The sequence below is a fragment of the Diprion similis genome, chromosome 12 (assembly GCF_021155765.1).
Source record: "Diprion similis isolate iyDipSimi1 chromosome 12, iyDipSimi1.1, whole genome shotgun sequence".
Taxonomy (NCBI): domain Eukaryota; kingdom Metazoa; phylum Arthropoda; class Insecta; order Hymenoptera; family Diprionidae; genus Diprion; species Diprion similis.
Window position 1 is genome coordinate 17205553 of NC_060116.1, and position 22665 is coordinate 17228217.

The window sequence follows — 22665 nt, forward strand, 5'->3', positions numbered from 1 at the left end:
ATTATTAAGTATACACCTATATAATACTAGCGGTTATTATTATTATTTTTTATTATTGGTTGATGTTACACGTATTTTGATGCAACGATCAGCATTGTTGTGTTCTCGCGATAACTGTCGGTCTTAAACGTGTAGGTATACTTATATGGGTTCGTATCTATATAATTGTAGTCGTATAAACAGACTATGCATCTGTACATATTTTACGTCGACGGTGTTCCCTAATTGCCATGAATTTTTTCACACACTCCGTCGACGAAATTGTAAAGATAATTTTTCTTCAAGACTGGGAGGGTTGTCGGGACCGTTTTATAGATCGTCTCATCCGATTGCCAACGTTCCTCGATTTCAAAATTCTACTTTCGCGAACAAAACGCGATGTACTTTCAGTTTTTCAAGCTTTGTCTTGGAAATATTTATGGCTCAGAAACGTGTAGCTTTAACAGCAAAGTTATTTGATAAAGGAGAAAAGGAAATATTTCGTTTTGTATAAAATTTGTATTCTTTCGTTATCATTATTGTTTTGGTTTTATTTTTTTTTTCAAATCTTCTATTAAATATTTTTCTTGGTTTGAGAAATGGAAAACTGGATTTTATCCAAATAACTGCGATCAATTATTGCAATCCATCCGTTTTTTTCCTTCTCGATCACAGTATTGTATTTGATCAATTTTCACAAACTTTTTCTGTTATACTTGGAATACTTCAATCATACACACGTTACTATATTTTCCTTTGTTTCTTTCATCCGGTGAACAATCAAAGAGGATGCAGGCCGGGTTGAGACGAAAGGGCCCGCGATCGTCTTTCAGATTTCCTCGAGTCGACAAGCGTGTCGCATGTAGCGGATTACCTGTAAGAAGAAGAAGGAGATAAAATGATCTTACAAAGATCGCTCGTCCAGACCTCGTGTAATCAGCAACTAAAACGAACCAAAAGGCAAACAAACTATCTTAGTGTTCACACAATTACCACTGGCTGTTGTTCCTCACAAACTATTATATAAATATAAAAATAACTTTATACACGTACGTATATTTTTATTTAACGAATAAATAGTGCGAATTCTCATCAGAATATAAATTCAAAGTCCTCCCGCTGCTACCGCAATCGCGAGTTGCGAGCTTCCGTACTTAAAACAAGTTGATAATCGGTTAAAGTTTCACTGTCGGTGTTGGTTGGCTCTTCGTAAGATGCTAATCGCATCCAAGAGACTGCCAAGTCGAGTCGGACGGTACAAAACGAATTTTCGCCACGATCTTTTACGTGTAATTTTTCAAGGATGTAAGCTCTGTTTAATTAACTAAACATCTCTCATCGGCTATGTTAGGTACGATTTTATAATTTTCGTTCACACGTTTTGAGCAACGAGAAAGATGAGGCTGCAGATGGCTGCGGCGCATCTAATCGCCTCGGATAAGCGGATAAGAAATCAGTGCCGTATCTCGGTTCACCGCAGTATTCAGTGCGACTATCGGTATTCCCGGACTGTCGGATCCGTTCAGGTCGCGTTGCGGGATTCTTTACTTTCTCTTATCCACCTCGTCGAGTTTGAAAAAATAATGTTGAAAAGTATCGCTACTGTGTCTACTGCCGGTTCGAAATACAAGATTGATACTTAACAGTATAAATTATATGCTTCGTTCATTTTAGTGGGACAATGACTGCGTGCCTGAGGGATTTTGCAGTTTTATTTCGTCTCCCAGGTAAATTCCGACACCCACAGCTTATTTATTTCTTTTCTACTTCTGCAATAGCCACATATCTTTTCTCATTAGTTTTTACTCCTGAAAGGCTTACCCGAAAAGATAGTAATTTATTCAATCCACCGTTGATAAGAACACTCATAAAATCGAACCGATACTGGGTGTCCGGAAACGTAAATAGTAAATCAGCCTAACAAATAACCGGGAATACCTAATTTAACCGAAAATTTTTCTCACGTTCGCATGTCTTCAATCATCCCAATTTTTTTCTATTTTGGACATACGAGACAAGTGATGGAAGTTAATCTTGCGCAATGTTCGCTTCTTTCGAATCTCGTCTAATTATTGTTATTGTTGCAGCAATATTTTTATCGCAATTATAATTGTAATTATTATACATTGGTTAATTATGTTACTGTCATCGCGCAATATTCATCGATTCTCATTGTCAGCATATGCTATACGTATGTCGAAATGTTAACATTTGAGATTTAATTTTTTCGGCACATCGAGTCGTTTAAACCTATAATAATATGCTCAATCGTACATGCGTGAAATTGCTGTTATAAAAATAATTTAGGTATATCAAAAGATAGAAAACGAAGAAATATTGAAAAGCGAAATTGTATTACTCTTTCGTTAGCAATTTATTATGTACCTCGCTATCGTAACTAACAAATGTGCTTAATTGATATATACTATTCTGGAAATTATTCAAACGATTCTGTTAAAATTATGACGTGCTTCAAAAAGTGTTTGATAATATACCGTCGACATATATTATTAGACCAATACCTACCGACTCGAGATATTAAATAAAAAAAAAGAAAAAAAAAGAAATACAAACATATTCATAAATGTCACAAACCGATTCGTTTTGCGATAAAATTATATGTATACATGACATCTTGAATCGATTTTGGTTTACAAGTTGAAAATACAAGCACGGATTCTCGCGCACGCGCACATAGAATGCATAATGTGCGATGATATACTTTTATTTATACATACACGTTATGTAACAACCCGCAAGATATGCAGCTTTCTAGACGTATGGAAAGAATGTGGTTAGCATCTTTTGTATGATTATCGATAATATGGTTGTTACTATTATTATATTATTATTACTATTATTATTATCATAATTTTTATAACCATTATTCTTCAAACTTGTAGTGGTGTTGCGATGTGTGCACTACTGCAGCGGTCGACGTATGAAAGGATGTTTTTAAGTAACTGTGATTTTTTCCAATATTTTATATACATAAGTAAATCAATAAATAAATCAATTTAACACAAACAAATTTCAATCGATATGAAAAATCAAACAACTTATTTCAACTTCACTAAATCTGTGTATAAAAGTTATATACTTCAAAGTGAAAATTCCAGATTGTTGAAATAATACTATTGTAGATGGCTAGTTTTTTTTTTTTTTTTCATACATATGAAACGGTATTTTTGAGAAGTTTTGTGCGTATAAAAATCTGCGTAAAGTTTGTCTGTTCCAATAGCCTACTATTGGATAATAGATATTTTTTTTAAATCTCATAGGTACTTATTATTAGCTTCAGATTGTGTGCATGTACTATGATTAATGCCCTCCTATAAGTTTCTGGAATGCGGATAATCTCGGCGTTTTTTTCGAACACCATGTACCATGTATAAAAATTATAATAACGTCTATTCGAAGAAATTACTAACCGCAGGATGGACGCGATGTTTCGTTAAGGTTCCAACAGCATCGTTATTCGTTTATACATAAGTACGGGTGTATCCGGCTGTTTACATTAAGTAGAAAATCTTCCCATCAATTTTATCCATGATCGTGATTTTTTTTATTACGGAAGTTCCGCGAGGATTTAAAAAATGTCATGAATGTTTATGTATGCGTATCACGTATTTATTGTGTGTTTAGGCAGACACGCACGTGTCGCGCACCTCACGCGGAGAGTTCATGTCGATCTTGCGTGTCTGAATTTTCCTCAAACTACGGTTTTACCTGCGTGTATTATTGCGCATTTATATGTTACGTGCAGCGCTCAGATAATCATCTTTCCTGATATGCGCGATCTTATAAATTTGTAGAATTACGTCGTAGTCGTCGCGGGCCACTCTTCTTAATTAATTAAATACTCATGTATAAATAGGCATGTATCTAATTCATTTACGCGCGTGTAGAAACAATCCACTGGCAAATTGCTAACATTTGTACAAAAGTCCGAACTCCCGTTTCATAATTGTGCTTTTAAAAAATTCGCCTCTCAAATTAATCATTCTTATTTTTATATCTTCATTCGTTACAATCAGCCTAATTAAATCTTGCAAAAACGAGACTTATACAGATCAATTTTCTCATAATATTACCCTTTTGAATACTGCTTTTCTATTTTCAGTGGCGTATAATCGTCAACGATATAACACAACTTGTCCCACGGCATTAAAAATCGATCGCGTTACAACGAAAAGTCCGGTTGATACAGACATATACAGATACGAATGGACGTATGCAAACATTTGTCAGTAATTCAATAAGAGATGATTAAGCTGATGTGAGTAGGTACGCCCTGTCGACAAATTTACGCTTCACAAGCATATGCAGAATATAACTACTAAAAATGTTATCTGTCTTCCATTCGTTATTATTTATGCCACGTACGTTATCCTACTATAGTTAGATGATTTAGTAGGAAATTTGTGACGAGTGCATCATATTTTCTTATACAAGACAGGAAGTTTGGAATATTTCTCCGACAATGAGACTAGAAATTCGCTATTTCTTCGATACAAAAAAGGAGAAAGAAACGGCGGAAAAAACTCAAGAAATGTCGTCGCACAATTGAATATGTATCGTGTATACAAAGTGATGGTTTAATGATCATACTATATATATTGTCTATAAGGACAAATATATATATACATATAGATGTAATAGTGTGTTCTATATAATTTATTGTATAGTGACCGATTCAAAGTGAGGCTTGCTCTTTTATATAAATACACACCGTTGTATACGTATGCATATTATTGCTGAATATACTTTTCTTCCTAACTCATTACAATAAACGCGATATTCGGGTCTACTGATTTAATTTTTTATACTCTCATTTCTAAACATCACCTAAAATGATATTAGTGATACCTAATGGTATTTATTGTGTGCGTTGCGGTGTATACGTGTACATATATATAAGCGTTATACGCGGAATCGTTTTTGCGATATTAGCACTTTGGTGAGCTTCTGTTATACTCACATCTACTTGACACGTAGTGCATTCGTTGAGAACCAATCTGTCCGTCTGGTTATTTGCGCTGATTTCGCTGATCGCGGCGTGAAAATGTCATTAAAATCGGCAAATATTTGCACTAGGTAGAATCGCAAATATATTCACATATATATATATATATATATATATATATATATATATATATATATAGCGGTGAGTTGACTTCCCGGCTTTCGAGAGCACCTGTTATTCGTTCCTGTTTACCCTGCATTCATTCTTACGTTTGGTGCCAATATTCGGCAATGTGCAGGGTAGGGGGTGGGGGTGGGGGTGGGGGTGGGGGTGGGGGTGGGGGCCACGCACTCTTTCGCAATTTCATCAAAAGCCACCCCGGTTGCGCCGAGGGCGGAGGGTGTGGATCAGCGGGGTTCGGGAGAGTTCGGGCGACGTCGTTCCTTCCTTCCCACGTCCACAGGGGTTGGAAAGATGCGCGAGCGACCGACGCCCGGCGCGGGTGGAAAACTGAACGACCCTGCGATTGGTACCAGAAACCAGCAGCGTCGCGGGTGTCCGTCGAACGCAGGGACTCTCGCAATCGTCTTCGACTCCATCGTCCTCGTCCTCGTCCTCGTCCTCGGGCAGCAACCTAACGACGCCTCCGTCGAACCCCGGACTCTTCGCGAGACTCTCCACCATCCCCCACGTCCAACGAGACGTCAGGATCAGAGTCTCGAGCCGTCGCGTTTCACCCTCTGAGAGTAGCCAAGAGCCCCGGTGCATCGGCTCGAGACGACAGAAATGGAAGTCGAGATGACGCAGGCACGTGGACGTTAGCGTAAGTCTCAGAGTTGAATCTCGATCATCCTTCTCTGTCATTGTCTTTCCGAATGTCTCGTTGATTGCGCGTAACGAGTACCTTGTACCTTATATCTTACACCTTGTACCTTATACCTGCCCTGCACTCTCACCGACCGATCAATGCTAGTTGCTGTTTTCTCGCCTTTTATTTCAATCGAGCTTCCGAGAGCACGGATCCCCCTCGTCGAGACGGTATGTAGGTCACAGCCAGCATTATCTTTGCCGGATATATAAGGTGTCGAAGTATAAAACGAGTATAAAAGTCCCATTCACTTTAGGTATAATATACCCGTTTCGCGAAGATTAGAAGATTTTAACACGAGGAATTGTTGTTTTGCCGCCGAGATCAGCTATCTATCGTCAATTGTCCCTAGCAAATTTTTCATTCGCCAATTATCGCCCCGGAATTTTGCGCGTGCGTTTATTTCTTTGCCAGCACGTGCTCGCGTATCCGTTATGTATACGGTATCCAGATTATAGATCGGTCGAGAAGCACTCAAGCTAGTAGCTGGATGGCCAAACCCCTTCGTTTACAGAAAAGCTGAATGGCCGTGGAAAGTTCTTATCAATTCGTCGCAGAGCGACCGCTGGGTTAAGGTCGTTTCGACATGCCGCTGTCTATGCGGTATATCTGCCTATATCAGGCCTAGTATACCCGACACGCGATGCCAAAATTTCACCTTTATATCTATCTATAATCGCGTTTAGATCTACATATAATTCGTAATTTACCCGCCCGTGTGAAACGCGAGAAATTGTAATCCATAACCGCAAAATACAGTCGGTCACTCCATTTCCCGCCTTTTTTTGTTCATTTTAATCTCGATCCGTACAACCAGATTTCAGATTTGCAAGCACTGCGCGTTGTCCTGTTACTCAAAGTCAAAAGTCAATTCTAAACCGCCCGCGTGACGAATTCTCAACAAACTTAGACCGCAAATTCACCTAACACTGAGGCTTTTCGGATCAAATTCCAGACGATTATGCTCCGTATTATGCCGCCAGAGGATGTCCAAAAATACGCCCACATAAAACGCAAGAGCGTAGCCTTTCTGTCGAGTTTATTTAGGACGAAAAAGTTCGCTTCATCAGGAATGCGAATCGAGGACGAAGAAATGGAGCGAGCTCCGCGGATCGAGACGCAAGCCGGTGAGTTCCTACGTAACGCTCTTCTCTTCTCTTCTCTTCTCTTCCCAAGCTCAGTTCTTATCGTGACTGCATCCTCCTTATCCCACCCCCCCCGTAATCCCACTTCACCCTAGTAAGGGCTGCGATGCTTTGTTCCTTAACCACTTGACGCGGGTTATAAAGATAAGGGATACATAAGTATACGATATGACTCTTCTCTGCACCGATATGCGATGCAGTCAAGTGCGCTTTTGATATTGTCTGTAGGTAGGTGGGTTCTTGTCACATGCTTCGATAGTCTTGAAAAAATCCAATCTGCCGTTATCGATACAGTATGAATTAGAGAAATTTCAATTCTATAATAACTGATCACACGATCTAAGGTCGCAGTTTCATCTGTCGCGATAGGGAACTTAAGAGAAGAAGAATATAGCTGCCTCGATCGTTTGTCGTTTTGGTCTAATCGTAAGCTATAATTTGTATGAACATGCCGGACTTACACGGTCATATTGGTCACATACTATCCTGCAGGTTCTTTTCGCGAACTCAATGGTTCAATGTTTTGACGATATTTTTACGTTAATCGTGGAAAATAATGGTACTCGCTTCGATAGCGTTAGTACGAAGGTATATAGTCGATATTGCAGAAAAACGTTAAAGATAAATCGTTTTTTTAACGACCATTAGCACAGCCGCGCGTCCCCACCTTCTCCGTACTTATGCCGTCGTTATACATAGTCATGGAAGCGTCTCCTACCGGATATATCCATCAAAATCACTGTCAAATTTTATTATATCGATCTTGCTCGTAGCGAAGTCTAGCATTGCAAGGACTGGGCGACGATGCAGTGTACATGATATCATGTATCTTGTATGTGCCTGGCAGGATTTTAATTTTCCGGTAATCAAATCCTTTCGTTGCTGCAGTGACTTTAATTGAGATAAATGATGGCGATAATGAGATCTATATACGTGTAATGCCTATAAATAATCCTTGTTTATTATTATTATCATCATTATCGTTATTGTTATCATCATTATTATACGGTAACGGTAATCTGGCGAGTGTATATAAATAAATGCCTATAAATAATCCTGATTCGATATTACAACAGTGATTTCTACCGCTTATCAAAACGACAACAACGTCGCACGTATCCCGTCGACGCTGAGCGTCGCTGCCGCTGACGTAGTTGTAGCCTGCCAACCCCACCCGTCACCGTCGCACTCTACACTGACCTTGACTCCGGGAAGGACCAGAAACATTGACCAAGACATGGAGGCGCTTCGGCTCAGCCGACAGGATAATCCATTTTTGCAGGTGAGGCTGCGGGACGAAGTCCGACACAAATTATCATATTCGTGGAAGAAAAAAACACCTTAAAATGGGTGCAAATTAGCTTCCTCAAATTTTTTTCTTACGGGTATCTCAGCATCATCCATGAGTTCGAAGTGTGAATTTACGCCCAAGTATCTTTGAGCTCAGATTTTACTTATTTTCCATCAGGTCCTGGCGAGTCGGGAAAGCCTTGTGGAGTCGATCGAGGAGTCAGAATCTGACGACGCGATCTTGATGTCTCAGGTAAAATCGATAAAGACATTTGTAGCATATTGCGCATTACGATAAAGGTAGATAGCTAGTGGACGTGGGGAATAATGATACGTCGTACGGAGGTGTTGAACATTTTTTTGTCGTACAGGAACTCGGCGACGCGGATCCACTGACCCTCGCCCAAGTCCACGAACACCTGGTGCGAAGTCCACCGCCGGCGACATGGCCACACAATCCAATATTCCATTTCCCTCACCACAACAACCAGATCACCGATCACGGCAGTCAGGTCAGACTGCAGAACGATCAGCCTCAGGATCACAACCGGACGCGGCACTTCCTCATCGGCAAGGGACAACCCAAGAGTCCTAGTTTCCGAGGCACCGACAGTGTTCTCGAACTCTCCAGGAGCGAACCTTCCACGGATACGAGAGGTAAACTTTTGCTCTTCCAACCGTACAGGGCCTTTAAGTTTATTTTTTTATTTTTTCGATCGGAAGTCGGGTGTAGGCGTGTTTTACGGCTCACCTTAGGCTGATAAAATTTCTGTAATTTAGGAAATATTACGCTGATGTCCGCTAATCTCAAATCACATTTTTGCTTCGATGCAGTAACTGGAATGTATACCTATAAGACCTATATAGGTATAGTCCATTTCGTGCTTATTATTTACTCGTATCTTCGAATTAATTTGAATTTGTACCTGTGTGATCCTACATCTCTCAGATTCAACGCACCTACAAATTAAAACCAACATCTGACCATCGGAATACTGTAGATTTCATTTTATGTTGCATGCGAGTTAACGAAGCAAATGTTAATTACATCAGATTAGGGATTTACAACGGACGGACAAGCTTGACAAAAATATTCTGGCTTTCAGCGAGTTGAATTTGTATATTGTTACAACTACAATTCTATCCTTTACTAAGTTTCAAATTCATTCGACTCTAACGCAACAAAGAATTTTGTCTCTTCTTCACTCAACCACTGCTGAGGAAACTTTCTGAAGTTATAATTTAAGAATCATGTTTCTGTTAAAGATCGTCACTCGCACCCGTTTTCCTTGCTGAATCCAACGCCGATCCGATCTCTGTCGGAGGTGAGACGCCTGCACAGATCAGCGGACGACAACGTCCAGCTGATGTCCTCGGAGTAGACGAGGATTCGGACGATCCGCGAGGACGCGGACCGAGGAACCCTTTCTATTCAACTCGTTTGGACCTGGCTTTGAACTGCACAGAGGGCGGCGTTTTATCTACCGAAAGAAGATAAGATAATGCCGACGCCGCTTCTCTGCAACCGCGGATAATCTAGCCAAACATTACATTTGAGCCTTGGATTATATTTTACGGATATTTTTTGCGTGCTACTGTATTCGAGCGGTGACTATAGTATTATAACCGATCCAAGTATCTCAACTGGTAAAAAATCGTATCTAAGTCGTGATCACGCAACGACGCGGGAGTTTCGCTGCAATTTACTTGTTTAACATCGCTGCCTGATGACGGTGATGACGATGACTATGATTATTATGATCGTTAAAATTTTACTCGACGTTTCATCACTTTTAATTACGTATGATAATCGCGCTAATCAAGACCGAATTGTAGACAAGTGAAAACTGCTGGCAGTGGAAATATGAGTATATAACGAATTGAATTTATATATGTATATGAAATGAGAAATTTATTCTCATGTAATTTTCATCAATTTTTACATTTCTTTATATTTTAAGTTTCTATCAGTTTCTTTATGTTGATCATGTAGTTCGGGTACTCAATCCATTTCCATAGATACACGGAATTTTCGATGCGTATTAAAATAACGTGTCCGGGAATGTACGTTATAGTACGCAAAAATAAATTAAGCGTGGGTTGCCTTTTCGCTTTGATGTATAACGTGTTACGTATATAGGATATTAGAGTAAGTTTTTAGAAATTTTTAGCATCTTTTTGCGAATGATAGGCCTGATTCACCAGTTTCCTGCTAATTAATCGCCGACTTACCGCCGTTTAACATAAGTAATGAATATCGTTGTTAACAGACATAGCATAAATCGTCCTTAAAGTCTCTTTTATCCAACCGTCAACGCGATTTGGGATAAACGTTTTTACACTCATCGTCCGCGTGCATTTATTGAGTGTCTAAGTAAATTCCCATATTTCAACACTGAGTACAAAATTTTGGAAAAGATGAAAATTGTAGATCAAAGTTTGGTTCAAAGAAGTTTAGAATAACTGAAAAATATAGCGTGAAAGCAATGAAGTGATTCTGTCCAACAATTTCTATCAGAGCTTGTACGGTATATGTGAGTAGGTGCAACGAGAAGAAATATTACATCTATAATGCATCTTAATTTCTAGATAGATTTTTTTAATGGAGTATCTATAGACATGTTCTAAATCGAGTTTGAGAACTTGACAAAATTACGTTTCGGCGTTCTTGACGCGTGTTGTAAAGAAAGATTTCTCGCCAACCTACGCACAGTTATCCTGTCAAAAATTTAATCAGGATATAAATATTCAATCTATCCATATAAAATGTATACTCATTGACCCTAAACATTCCGACGTATGAAACTGTTATTATAGTTATGTATGATAAGTTCTTTACTCGATGATCAAAATATTACTTTCGATTCTCGAATCGCTATCAGTATCATACCAATATACACAGAACACAATTATATACACAGTTATTTACTATAACGCTGAATATGGGATATGACTAATTGTTGTGATACTTATTTGAAAATTAGCACGCGTTTCGCAAGCTATCGGGCAACTGGAGTTTGTGTTTCATTCAACGATTCACTCGATATAATTCACTTCGACCTTTACCGAATATATATACGCGTGTATATTCGCTCGTTCGCATAATAATTGCATTTCGAATGCGGCGAATTTCACCCTTAGTCAATACCTGTATCGATTGATCCATAAATTAAATGAATTAAACTATATTCCAGCTGCAAACTCTCGCGTTGCTGTCGCAGAATTTGCATTCTACAACTGCTGGTCAGTGTTTCATTATTTGTAAAACGCCAGCTCGCGAGTATTGCAGAATAGGAAATATATTATAATAATATATCTACATTGCGTGTGAGGGTTTTTGGAGAAAAATTATGCATGGTCAGCTCGAGGGGTTAGTTGTTTCTTGATGAACGGCCTTTCGCCGGATTTCGTGGTATTTTCACTAAATCCTTGGGTGAAATTTAAGCAAATTTTTTTAATCTTCATTACATACTCGACTGGTTGTACTAATCTGTGTGACCAGTTTTTACGAAAGTGCAATTCACCCCTTGAGCAAATTATACATATATATATATATATATATGTAGACAAATGATATCTACAGTTATAAATTAGCGACCAAGTTAAATATTGGCCAATGAGAATTGAGATTAATTATAAATAGATATATTAGAAATGAATTTATAATTAGAAGGAGAAGAAGTTTATCGAAAATTTATAAGTAAGCGTTTATTTGTGAATTTTGAAAACCGTTTCCGTCTAGCGTGCCGAGTAATTCTTATTCTTTCTAATCACTTCGTACAACGGATTTGTATTGCGTTATAGAACATACTGTGAGCACACGCGGTGCCTGATTGGAAGAAATTCGACGAACGAAATCAAAAGTACGAAGCACTGAACCTCTGAGTAAGTCACAATAATCCAGACAGTCGCTCGTAATTTCTAGTGCTCTTGAATTAATGAATTTTCAACGCGGTTTTGAAAAAAATGCAATATTGACGCGCCCCCTAAAAATATTATACCGCGGAATTGAATATTGTATGAATAAAAGTTGATCGTCGATTCAACTGAGAATGAAACCTGAAGTGAAATTGAAGGCCTCTTTTGTGTATGGTTAGATTTTGCTTAATACGGGTAAAAACGTTGCACAAAGTGTAAAAGGTAGAAAGAAATTAGAAAAATAATAATTATATGTTCGAGTTCAAGATATTCAAACCTTCGCTTTTTCCGCGCATTATGCTAAAACTAAAAAGTAATAGTGTGTGGAACTGAGAAATATATTGTATTTTATAAATCACGCTGCAACGTATATCAGAGTAAATTACACACTATCTCTCGAAGCGTCTAGTTGCACTGATAATGTGACTCGCTAAGCGAATTATTTACCATGCAGACTGGTCAAATGACTTTTAAATGGAACTACATACCGATAAGTACGTATAGTGTAGAAAAATATGCCAATTCCTTTTACGTATGTAACGAGATTCAATTCTGGGTGATGTACATGTCGTTTTATGTAGGAATGAATATATTATATATATATATTAATATATTTCCGTTATTTTAAAATGAAAACCATCATTTCGTCTTTCCCCAAACCATACCTATAATTTTTTTTTAAACTTTTAAACGCTAGTTCAATGCCTTACAGATTTTCAACAGTTGAAAGAATACCGAAATCGTTGAGTGAAGTTATAAAGATTTATATGTATAAGGACTCACATCCCTGAGTTATTTTTCGTGACAGTTCACTGGGTCTGGGCGGGTTTGAGGGTTTTAGCAGTTTCACGTAGTATCAACCAAATGGCCACTGGCCACACCGATAAAAGAAGTTCATCGTGACCGACAACTATCCCGTGCATAACGTTGGTCACGTACCGTCCTCATTGTGAAATTGAGAAACTGAGAGAATTTTGTATGCCGTAAAACGTGTTTTCTGAAGCATTAAATACAGATTATTTATGTCATTTTAAACTAGTTTTTCCCTTTGATACTGAGTCTTTGTCCGACAGTCTATTCCCAGCGTAAATAATTTGAGCGTAAAAATTTTCTGCCGAACAAAGTGAGGCTGGCCACCTTGGATTTTTGGTAGAAATTTTGACACCTTTGCATAATGCTAGTATCGTTTCTGCGATACACTACAGGGGTATAGTTTCAGAAAAGAAATCAATTGCGCGCGGTCTGTTATCGATTCAAACACGAATTGAAATTTTTTTTCGAGATACGTAAAATCTGCAAAGAATTTTCACAGAGGCGGGGAGAAAAATTAAAGTAATCATAGCCACATGGTTTCGAACGCAGTCCAGTAAAGTGTGTTCATAATGTCTTGACCCTAGTGCTAGTGTTTGGGGGTCAATACATCGCAACTTGACAAGTTGATACAGACAATGAGAAAGAAAGGCAGGGACGAAGAAAAAACTTAATTGAACATTTCACAAGATGTCTTTGGTTATTATATTATCATAGTTTTCAAAGTAGGCTCTTGTTTTGGCCTGCGTGAAAGCGCGACACACTTCTGCGGAATACCAGACATGTTGTATGATAGTAACGTGTCACTATTTCATGCAACCCGAATTATCATAAATAAAGACTCTATTTTGTCCGGATTTCATTTCTACTTCCTCGGCTGTTCGACTTTTATTGTTCTGGTAGTCTTGTTCGCATCCTGGAGAGACAATTCGTCTGAAAGGAATGAACAAATCGATTCCGGAACGGAAGTTCTTTGGTCTGAAATTAAGCATGACTATATAAAATTTCGGTGATTTTAAAAAGTGCTGCAATTATTTCTGTGAGGCACTATTCCAACGTGATTTTGCGGGAAAAATCGAATAGGCGCAGTCCCAATACGCTGCGAGCGATATCTGAAAAGTTACGGCCGAAAAACTCATGATTTTCGTCGTCATTTCTTTGCTGCTGTTCCTACGCTCTTTTTGATGTGTTTTCTGAGTTCCTGGGGGTCGAATTACTCTAGAGATGGTCATACAAATCGATTCCGAGACGAGAAATTTTCGGCTCCGAAAATGAGCAAAAAAGTAAGGCTTACCCCTTTGGATTTTTGGCGAAAATTTCGACGATTTCGGAAAGTGCTGCAATTGACTTTTGCATGCCCTATTCCGACGTAATTTTGCGAGAGGAATCGAATGAGCGCAGTCCCAATACGCTGCGAGCGATATCTGAAAAGTTACTGCCGAAAAACTCATGATTTTCGTCGTCATTTCTTTGCTGCTGTTCCTACGCTCTTTTTGATGTGTTTTCTGAGTTCCTGGGGGTCGAATTACTCTAGAGATGGTCATACAAATCGATTCCGAGACGAGAAATTTTCGGCTTCGAAAATGAGCAAAAAAGTAAGGCTTACCCCTTTGGATTTTTGGCGAAAATTTCGACGATTTTGGAAAGTGCTGCAATTGACTTTTGCATGCCCTGTTCCGACGTAATTTTGCGAGAGGAATCGAATGAGCGCAGTCCCAATACGCTGCGAGCGATATCTGAAAAGTTACGGCCGAAAAACTCATGATTTTCGTCGTCATTTCTTTGCTGCTGTTCCTACGCTCTTTTTGATGTGTTTTCTGAGTTCCTGGGGGTTGAATTACTCTAAAGAAGGTCATACAAATCGATTCCGAGACGAGAAATTTTCGGCTCCGAAAATGAGCAAAAAAGTAAGGCTTACCCCTTTGGATTTTTGGCGAAAATTTCGACGATTTCGGAAAGTGCTGCAATTGACTTTTGCATGCCCTATTCCGACGTAATTTTGCGGAAGGAATCGAATGAGCGCAGTCCCAATACGCTGCGAGCGATATCTGAAAAGTTACGGCCGAAAAACTCATGATTTTCGTCGTAATTTCTTTGCTGCTGGTGCTACGCTCTTTTTGATGTGTTTTCTGAGTTCCTGGGAGTCGAATTACTCTAGAGATGGTCATACGAATCGATTCCGAGACGAGAAATTTTCGGCTCCGAAAATGAGCAAAAAAGTAAGGCTTACCCCTTTGGATTTTTGGCGAAAATTACGACGATTTCGGAAAGTGCTGCAATTGACTTTTGCATGCCCTATTCCGACGTAATTTTGCGGAAGGAATCGAATGAGCGCAGTCCCAATACGCTGCGAGCGATATCTGAAAAGTTACGGCCGAAAAACTCATGATTTTCGTCGTCATTTCTTTGCTGCTGGTCCTACGCTCTTTTTGATGTGTTTTCTGAGTTCCTGGGGGTCGAATTACTCTAGAGATGGTCATACAAATCGATTCCGAGACGAGAAATTTTCGGCTCCGAAAATGAGCAAAAAAGTAAGGCTTACCCCTTTGGATTTTTGGCGAAAATTTCGACGATTTCGGAAAGTGCTGCAATTGACTTTTGCATGCCCTATTCCGACGTAATTTTGCGAGAGGAATCGAATGAGCGCAGTCCCAATACGCTGCGAGCGATATCTGAAAAGTTACGGCCAAAAAACTCATGATTTTCGTCGTAATTTCTCTGCTGCTGGTGCTACGCTCTTTTTGATGTGTTTTCTGAGTTCCTGGGAGTCGAATTACTCTAGAGATGGTCATACGAATCGATTCCGAGACGAGAAATTTTCGGCTCCAAAAATGAGCAAAAAAGTAAGGCTTACCCCTTTGGATTTTTGGCGAAAATTTCGACGATTTTGGGAAGTGCTGCAATTGACTTTTGCATGCCCTATTCCGACGTAATTTTGCGAGAGGAATCGAATGAGCGCAGTCCCAATACGCTGCGAGCGATATCTGAAAAGTTACGGCCGAAAAACTCATGATTTTCGTCGTAATTTCTTTGCTGCTGGTGCTACGCTCTTTTTGATGTGTTTTCTGAGTTCCTGGGAGTCGAATTACTCTAGAGATGGTCATACGAATCGATTCCGAGACGAGAAATTTTCGGCTCCGAAAATGAGCAAAAAAGTAAGGCTTACCCCTTTGGATTTTTGGCGAAAATTTCGACGATTTCGGAAAGTGCTGCAATTGACTTTTGCATGCCCTATTCCGACGTAATTTTGCGGAAGGAATCGAATGAGCGCAGTCCCAATACGCTGCGAGCGATATCTGAAAAGTTACGGCCGAAAAACTCATGATTTTCGTCGTCATTTCTTTGCTGCTGGTCCTACGCTCTTTTTGATGTGTTTTCTGAGTTCCTGGGGGTCGAATTACTCTAGAGATGGTCATACAAATCGATTCCGAGACGAGAAATTTTCGGCTCCGAAAATGAGCAAAAAAGTAAGGCTTACCCCTTTGGATTTTTGGCGAAAATTTCGACGATTTCGGAAAGTGCTGCAATTGACTTTTGCATGCCCTATTCCGACGTAATTTTGCGAGAGGAATCGAATGAGCGCAGTCCCAATACGCTGCGAGCGATATCTGAAAAGTTACGGCCGAAAAACTCATGATTTTCGTCGTAATTTCTCTGCTGCTGGTGCTACGCTCTTTGTGATGTGTTTTCTGAGTTCCTGGGAGTCGAATTACTCTAGAGATGGTCATACGAATCGATTCCGAGACGAGAAATTTTCGGCTCCGAAAATGAGCAAAAAAGTAAGGCTTACCCCTTTGGATTTTTGGCGAAAATTTCGACGATTTTGGGAAGTGCTGCAATTGACTTTTGCATGCCCTATTCCGACGTAATTTTGCGAGAGGAATCGAATGAGCGCAGTCCCAATACGCTGCGAGCGATATCTGAAAAGTTACTGCCGAAAAACTCATGATTTTCGTCGTCATTTCTTTGCTGCTGTTCCTACGCTCTTTTTGATGTGTTTTCTGAGTTCCTGGGGGTCGAATTACTCTAGAGATGGTCATACAAATCGATTCCGAGACGAGAAATTTTCGGCTTCGAAAATGAGCAAAAAAGTAAGGCTTACCCCTTTGGATTTTTGGCGAAAATTTCGACGATTTTGGAAAGTGCTGCAATTGACTTTTGCATGCCCTGTTCCGACGTAATTTTGCGAGAGGAATCGAATGAGCGCAGTCCCAATACGCTGCGAGCGATATCTGAAAAGTTACGGCCGAAAAACTCATGATTTTCGTCGTCATTTCTTTGCTGCTGGTCCTACGCTCTTTTTGATGTGTTTTCTGAGTTCCTGGGGGTCGAATTACACTAGAGATGGTCATACAAATCGATTCCGAGACGAGAAATTTTCGGCTCCGAAAATGAGCAAAAAAGTAAGGCTTACCCCTTTGGATTTTTGGCGAAAATTTCGACGATTTCGGAAAGTGCTGCAATTGACTTTTGCATGCCCTATTCCGACGTAATTTTGCGAGAGGAATCGAATGAGCGCAGTCCCAATACGCTGCGAGCGATATCTGAAAAGTTACGGCCGAAAAACTCATGATTTTCGTCGTAATTTCTCTGCTGCTGGTGCTACGCTCTTTTTGATGTGTTTTCTGAGTTCCTGGGAGTCGAATTACTCTAGAGATGGTCATACGAATCGATTCCGAGACGAGAAATTTTCGGCTCCGAAAATGAGCAAAAAAGTAAGGCTTACCCCTTTGGATTTTTGGCGAAAATTTCGACGATTTCGGAAAGTGCTGCAATTGACTTTTGCATGCCCTGTTCCGACGTAATTTTGCGAGAGGAATCGAATGAGCGCAGTCCCAATACGCTGCGAGCGATATCTGAAAAGTTACGGCCGAAAAACTCATGATTTTCGTCGTCATTTCTTTGCTGCTGTTCCTACGCTCTTTTTGATGTGTTTTCTGAGTTCCTGGGGGTTGAATTACTCTAGAGAAGGTCATACAAATCGATTCCGAGACGAGAAATTTTCGGCTCCGAAAATGAGCAAAAAAGTAAGGCTTACCCCTTTGGATTTTTGGCGAAAATTTCGACGATTTCGGAAAGTGCTGCAATTGACTTTTGCATGCCCTATTCCGACGTAATTTTGCGAGAGGAATCGAATGAGCGCAGTCCCAATACGCTGCGAGCGATATCTGAAAAGTTACGGCCGAAAAACTCATGATTTTCGTCGTAATTTCTTTGCTGCTGGTGCTACGCTCTTTTTGATGTGTTTTCTGAGTTCCTGGGAGTCGAATTACTCTAGAGATGGTCATACGAATCGATTCCGAGACGAGAAATTTTCGGCTCCGAAAATGAGCAAAAAAGTAAGGCTTACCCCTTTGGATTTTTGGCGAAAATTTCGACGATTTCGGAAAGTGCTGCAATTGACTTTTGCATGCCCTATTCCGACGTAATTTTGCGGAAGGAATCGAATGAGTGCAGTCCCAATACGCTGCGAGCGATATCTGAAAAGTTACGGCCGAAAAACTCATGATTTTCGTCGTCATTTCTTTGCTGCTGGTCCTACGCTCTTTTTGATGTGTTTTCTGAGTTCCTGGGGGTCGAATTACTCTAGAGATGGTCATACAAATCGATTCCGAGACGAGAAATTTTCGGCTCCGAAAATGAGCAAAAAAGTAAGGCTTACCCCTTTGGATTTTTGGCGAAAATTTCGACGATTTCGGAAAGTGCTGCAATTGACTTTTGCATGCCCTATTCCGACGTAATTTTGCGAGAGGAATCGAATGAGCGCAGTCCCAATACGCTGCGAGCGATATCTGAAAAGTTACGGCCGAAAAACTCATGATTTTCGTCGTAATTACTCTGCTGCTGGTGCTACGCTCTTTTTGATGTGTTTTCTGAGTTCCTGGGAGTCGAATTACTCTAGAGATGGTCATACGAATCGATTCCGAGACGAGAAATTTTCGGCTCCGAAAATGAGCAAAAAAGTAAGGCTTACCCCTTTGGATTTTTGGCGAAAATTTCGACGATTTCGGAAAGTGCTGCAATTGACTTTTGCATGCCCTATTCCGACGTAATTTTGCGAGAGGAATCGAATGAGCGCAGTCCCAATACGCTGCGAGCGATATCTGAAAAGTTACGGCCGAAAAACTCATGATTTTCGTCGTAATTTCTCTGCTGCTGGTGCTACGCTCTTTTTGATGTGTTTTCTGAGTTCCTGGGAGTCGAATTACTCTAGAGATGGTCATACGAATCGATTCCGAGACGAGAAATTTTCGGCTCCGAAAATGAGCAAAAAAGTAAGGCTTACCCCTTTGGATTTTTGGCGAAAATTTCGACGATTTTGGGAAGTGCTGCAATTGACTTTTGCATGCCCTATTCCGACGTAATTTTGCGAGAGGAATCGAATGAGCGCAGTCCCAATACGCTGCGAGCGATATCTGAAAAGTTACTGCCGAAAAACTCATGATTTTCGTCGTCATTTCTTTGCTGCTGTTCCTACGCTCTTTTTGATGTGTTTTCTGAGTTCCTGGGGGTCGAATTACTCTAGAGATGGTCATACAAATCGATTCCGAGACGAGAAATTTTCGGCTTCGAAAATGAGCAAAAAAGTAAGGCTTACCCCTTTGGATTTTTGGCGAAAATTTCGACGATTTTGGAAAGTGCTGCAATTGACTTTTGCATGCCCTGTTCCGACGTAATTTTGCGAGAGGAATCGAATGAGCGCAGTCCCAATACGCTGCGAGCGATATCTGAAAAGTTACGGCCGAAAAACTCATGATTTTCGTCGTCATTTCTTTGCTGCTGGTCCTACGCTCTTTTTGATGTGTTTTCTGAGTTCCTGGGGGTCGAATTACACTAGAGATGGTCATACAAATCGATTCCGAGACGAGAAATTTTCGGCTCCGAAAATGAGCAAAAAAGTAAGGCTTACCCCTTTGGATTTTTGGCGAAAATTTCGACGATTTCGGAAAGTGCTGCAATTGACTTTTGCATGCCCTATTCCGACGTAATTTTGCGAGAGGAATCGAATGAGCGCAGTCCCAATACGCTGCGAGCGATATCTGAAAAGTTACGGCCGAAAAACTCATGATTTTCGTCGTAATTTCTCTGCTGCTGGTGCTACGCTCTTTTTGATGTGTTTTCTGAGTTCCTGGGAGTCGAATTACTCTAGAGATGGTCATACGAATCGATTCCGAGACGAGAAATTTTCGGCTCCGAAAATGAGCAAAAAAGTAAGGCTTACCCCTTTGGATTTTTGGCGAAAATTTCGACGATTTTGGGAAGTGCTGCAATTGACTTTTGCATGCCCTATTCCGACGTAATTTTGCGAGAGGAATCGAATGAGCGCAGTCCCAATACGCTGCGAGCGATATCTGAAAAGTTACTGCCGAAAAACTCATGATTTTCGTCGTCATTTCTTTGCTGCTGTTCCTACGCTCTTTTTGATGTGTTTTCTGAGTTCCTGGGGGTCGAATTACTCTAGAGATGGTCATACAAATCGATTCCGAGACGAGAAATTTTCGGCTTCGAAAATGAGCAAAAAAGTAAGGCTTACCCCTTTGGATTTTTGGCGAAAATTTCGACGATTTTGGAAAGTGCTGCAATTGACTTTTGCATGCCCTGTTCCGACGTAATTTTGCGAGAGGAATCGAATGAGCGCAGTCCCAATACGCTGCGAGCGATATCTGAAAAGTTACGGCCGAAAAACTCATGATTTTCGTCGTCATTTCTTTGCTGCTGGTCCTACGCTCTTTTTGATGTGTTTTCTGAGTTCCTGGGGGTCGAATTACACTAGAGATGGTCATACAAATCGATTCCGAGACGAGAAATTTTCGGCTCCGAAAATGAGCAAAAAAGTAAGGCTTACCCCTTTGGATTTTTGGCGAAAATTTCGACGATTTCGGAAAGTGCTGCAATTGACTTTTGCATGCCCTATTCCGACGTAATTTTGCGAGAGGAATCGAATGAGCGCAGTCCCAATACGCTGCGAGCGATATCTGAAAAGTTACGGCCGACAAACTCATGATTTTCGTCGTAATTTCTCTGCTGCTGGTGCTACGCTCTTTTTGATGTGTTTTCTGAGTTCCTGGGAGTCGAATTACTCTAGAGATGGTCATACGAATCGATTCCGAGACGAGAAATTTTCGGCTCCGAAAATGAGCAAAAAAGTAAGGCTTACCCCTTTGGATTTTTGGCGAAAATTTCGACGATTTCGGAAAGTGCTGCAATTGACTTTTGCATGCCCTGTTCCGACGTAATTTTGCGAGAGGAATCGAATGAGCGCAGTCCCAATACGCTGCGAGCGATATCTGAAAAGTTACGGCCGAAAAACTCATGATTTTCGTCGTCATTTCTTTGCTGCTGTTCCTACGCTCTTTTTGATGTGTTTTCTGAGTTCCTGGGGGTTGAATTACTCTAGAGAAGGTCATACAAATCGATTCCGAGACGAGAAATTTTCGGCTCCGAAAATGAGCAAAAAAGTAAGGCTTACCCCTTTGGATTTTTGGCGAAAATTTCGACGATTTCGGAAAGTGCTGCAATTGACTTTTGCATGCCCTATTCCGACGTAATTTTGCGAGAGGAATCGAATGAGCGCAGTCCCAATACGCTGCGAGCGATATCTGAAAAGTTACGGCCGAAAAACTCATGATTTTCGTCGTAATTTCTTTGCTGCTGGTGCTACGCTCTTTTTGATGTGTTTTCTGAGTTCCTGGGGGTCGAATTACTCTAGAGATGGTCATACAAATCGATTCCGAGACGAGAAATTTTCGGCTCCGAAAATGAGCAAAAAAGTAAGGCTTACCCCTTTGGATTTTTGGCGAAAATTTCGACGATTTCGGAAAGTGCTGCAATTGACTTTTGCATGCCCTATTCCGACGTAATTTTGCGAGAGGAATCGAATGAGCGCAGTCCCAATACGCTGCGAGCGATATCTGAAAAGTTACGGCCGAAAAACTCATGATTTTCGTCGTAATTACTCTGCTGCTGGTGCTACGCTCTTTTTGATGTGTTTTCTGAGTTCCTGGGAGTCGAATTACTCTAGAGATGGTCATACGAATCGATTCCGAGACGAGAAATTTTCGGCTCCGAAAATGAGCAAAAAAGTAAGGCTTACCCCTTTGGATTTTTGGCGAAAATTTCGACGATTTTGGGAAGTGCTGCAATTGACTTTTGCATGCCCTATTCCGACGTAATTTTGCGAGAGGAATCGAATGAGCGCAGTCCCAATACGCTGCGAGCGATATCTGAAAAGTTACTGCCGAAAAACTCATGATTTTCGTCGTCATTTCTTTGCTGCTGTTCCTACGCTCTTTTTGATGTGTTTTCTGAGTTCCTGGGGGTCGAATTACTCTAGAGATGGTCATACAAATCGATTCCGAGACGAGAAATTTTCGGCTCTGAAAATGACCAAAAAAGTAAGGCTTACCCCTTTGGATTTTTGGCGAAAATTTCGACGATTTTGGAAAGTGCTGCAATCGACTTTTGCATGCCCTATTCCGACGTAATTTTGCGAGAGGAATCGAATGAGCGCAGTCCCAATACGCTGCGAGCGATATCTGAAAAGTTACGGCCGAAAAACTCATGATTTTCGTCGTCATTTCTTTGCTGCTGTTCCTACGCTCTTTTTGATGTGTTTTCTGAGTTCCTGAGGGTCGAATTACTCTAGAGATGGTCATACAAATCGATCCCGAGACGAGAAATTTTCGGCT

General features: G+C 40.4%; 1 protein-coding gene across 2 annotated transcripts; it reads left to right on the forward strand.

The window, feature by feature from the left end:
- Positions 1 to 5623: 5623 nt before the first annotated feature.
- LOC124413517 lies at positions 5624 to 10299 on the forward strand. Of its 2 annotated transcripts, none has more exons than XM_046894146.1 (6): positions 5624 to 5768; positions 6769 to 6940; positions 8035 to 8240; positions 8427 to 8501; positions 8620 to 8905; positions 9515 to 10299. In XM_046894146.1, exons 2-6 carry the CDS (start codon positions 6775 to 6777, stop codon positions 9628 to 9630), a joined length of 849 nt encoding a protein of 282 aa, XP_046750102.1. In that variant the 5' UTR covers positions 5624 to 5768; positions 6769 to 6774; the 3' UTR covers positions 9631 to 10299. The 2 variants fall into 2 exon arrangements, with proteins under 2 accessions (XP_046750102.1, XP_046750104.1); XM_046894148.1 differs by having other exon boundaries at positions 5663 to 5768; positions 6748 to 6940.
- Positions 10300 to 22665: the final 12366 nt, after the last annotated feature.

Bases quoted from the DNA above. Each gene is read 5' to 3' on its own strand.
- LOC124413517 (XM_046894146.1), top strand. From the start codon at position 6,775: ATGCTCCGTATTATGCCGCCAGAGGATGTCCAAAAATACGCCCACATA. The intron at 6,941-8,034 runs GTGAGTTCCTAC...ATATTACAACAG, and splicing joins GCGGATCGAGACGCAAGCCG to TGATTTCTACCGCTTATCAA. The intron at 8,906-9,514 runs GTAAACTTTTGC...TTTCTGTTAAAG, and splicing joins ACCTTCCACGGATACGAGAG to ATCGTCACTCGCACCCGTTT.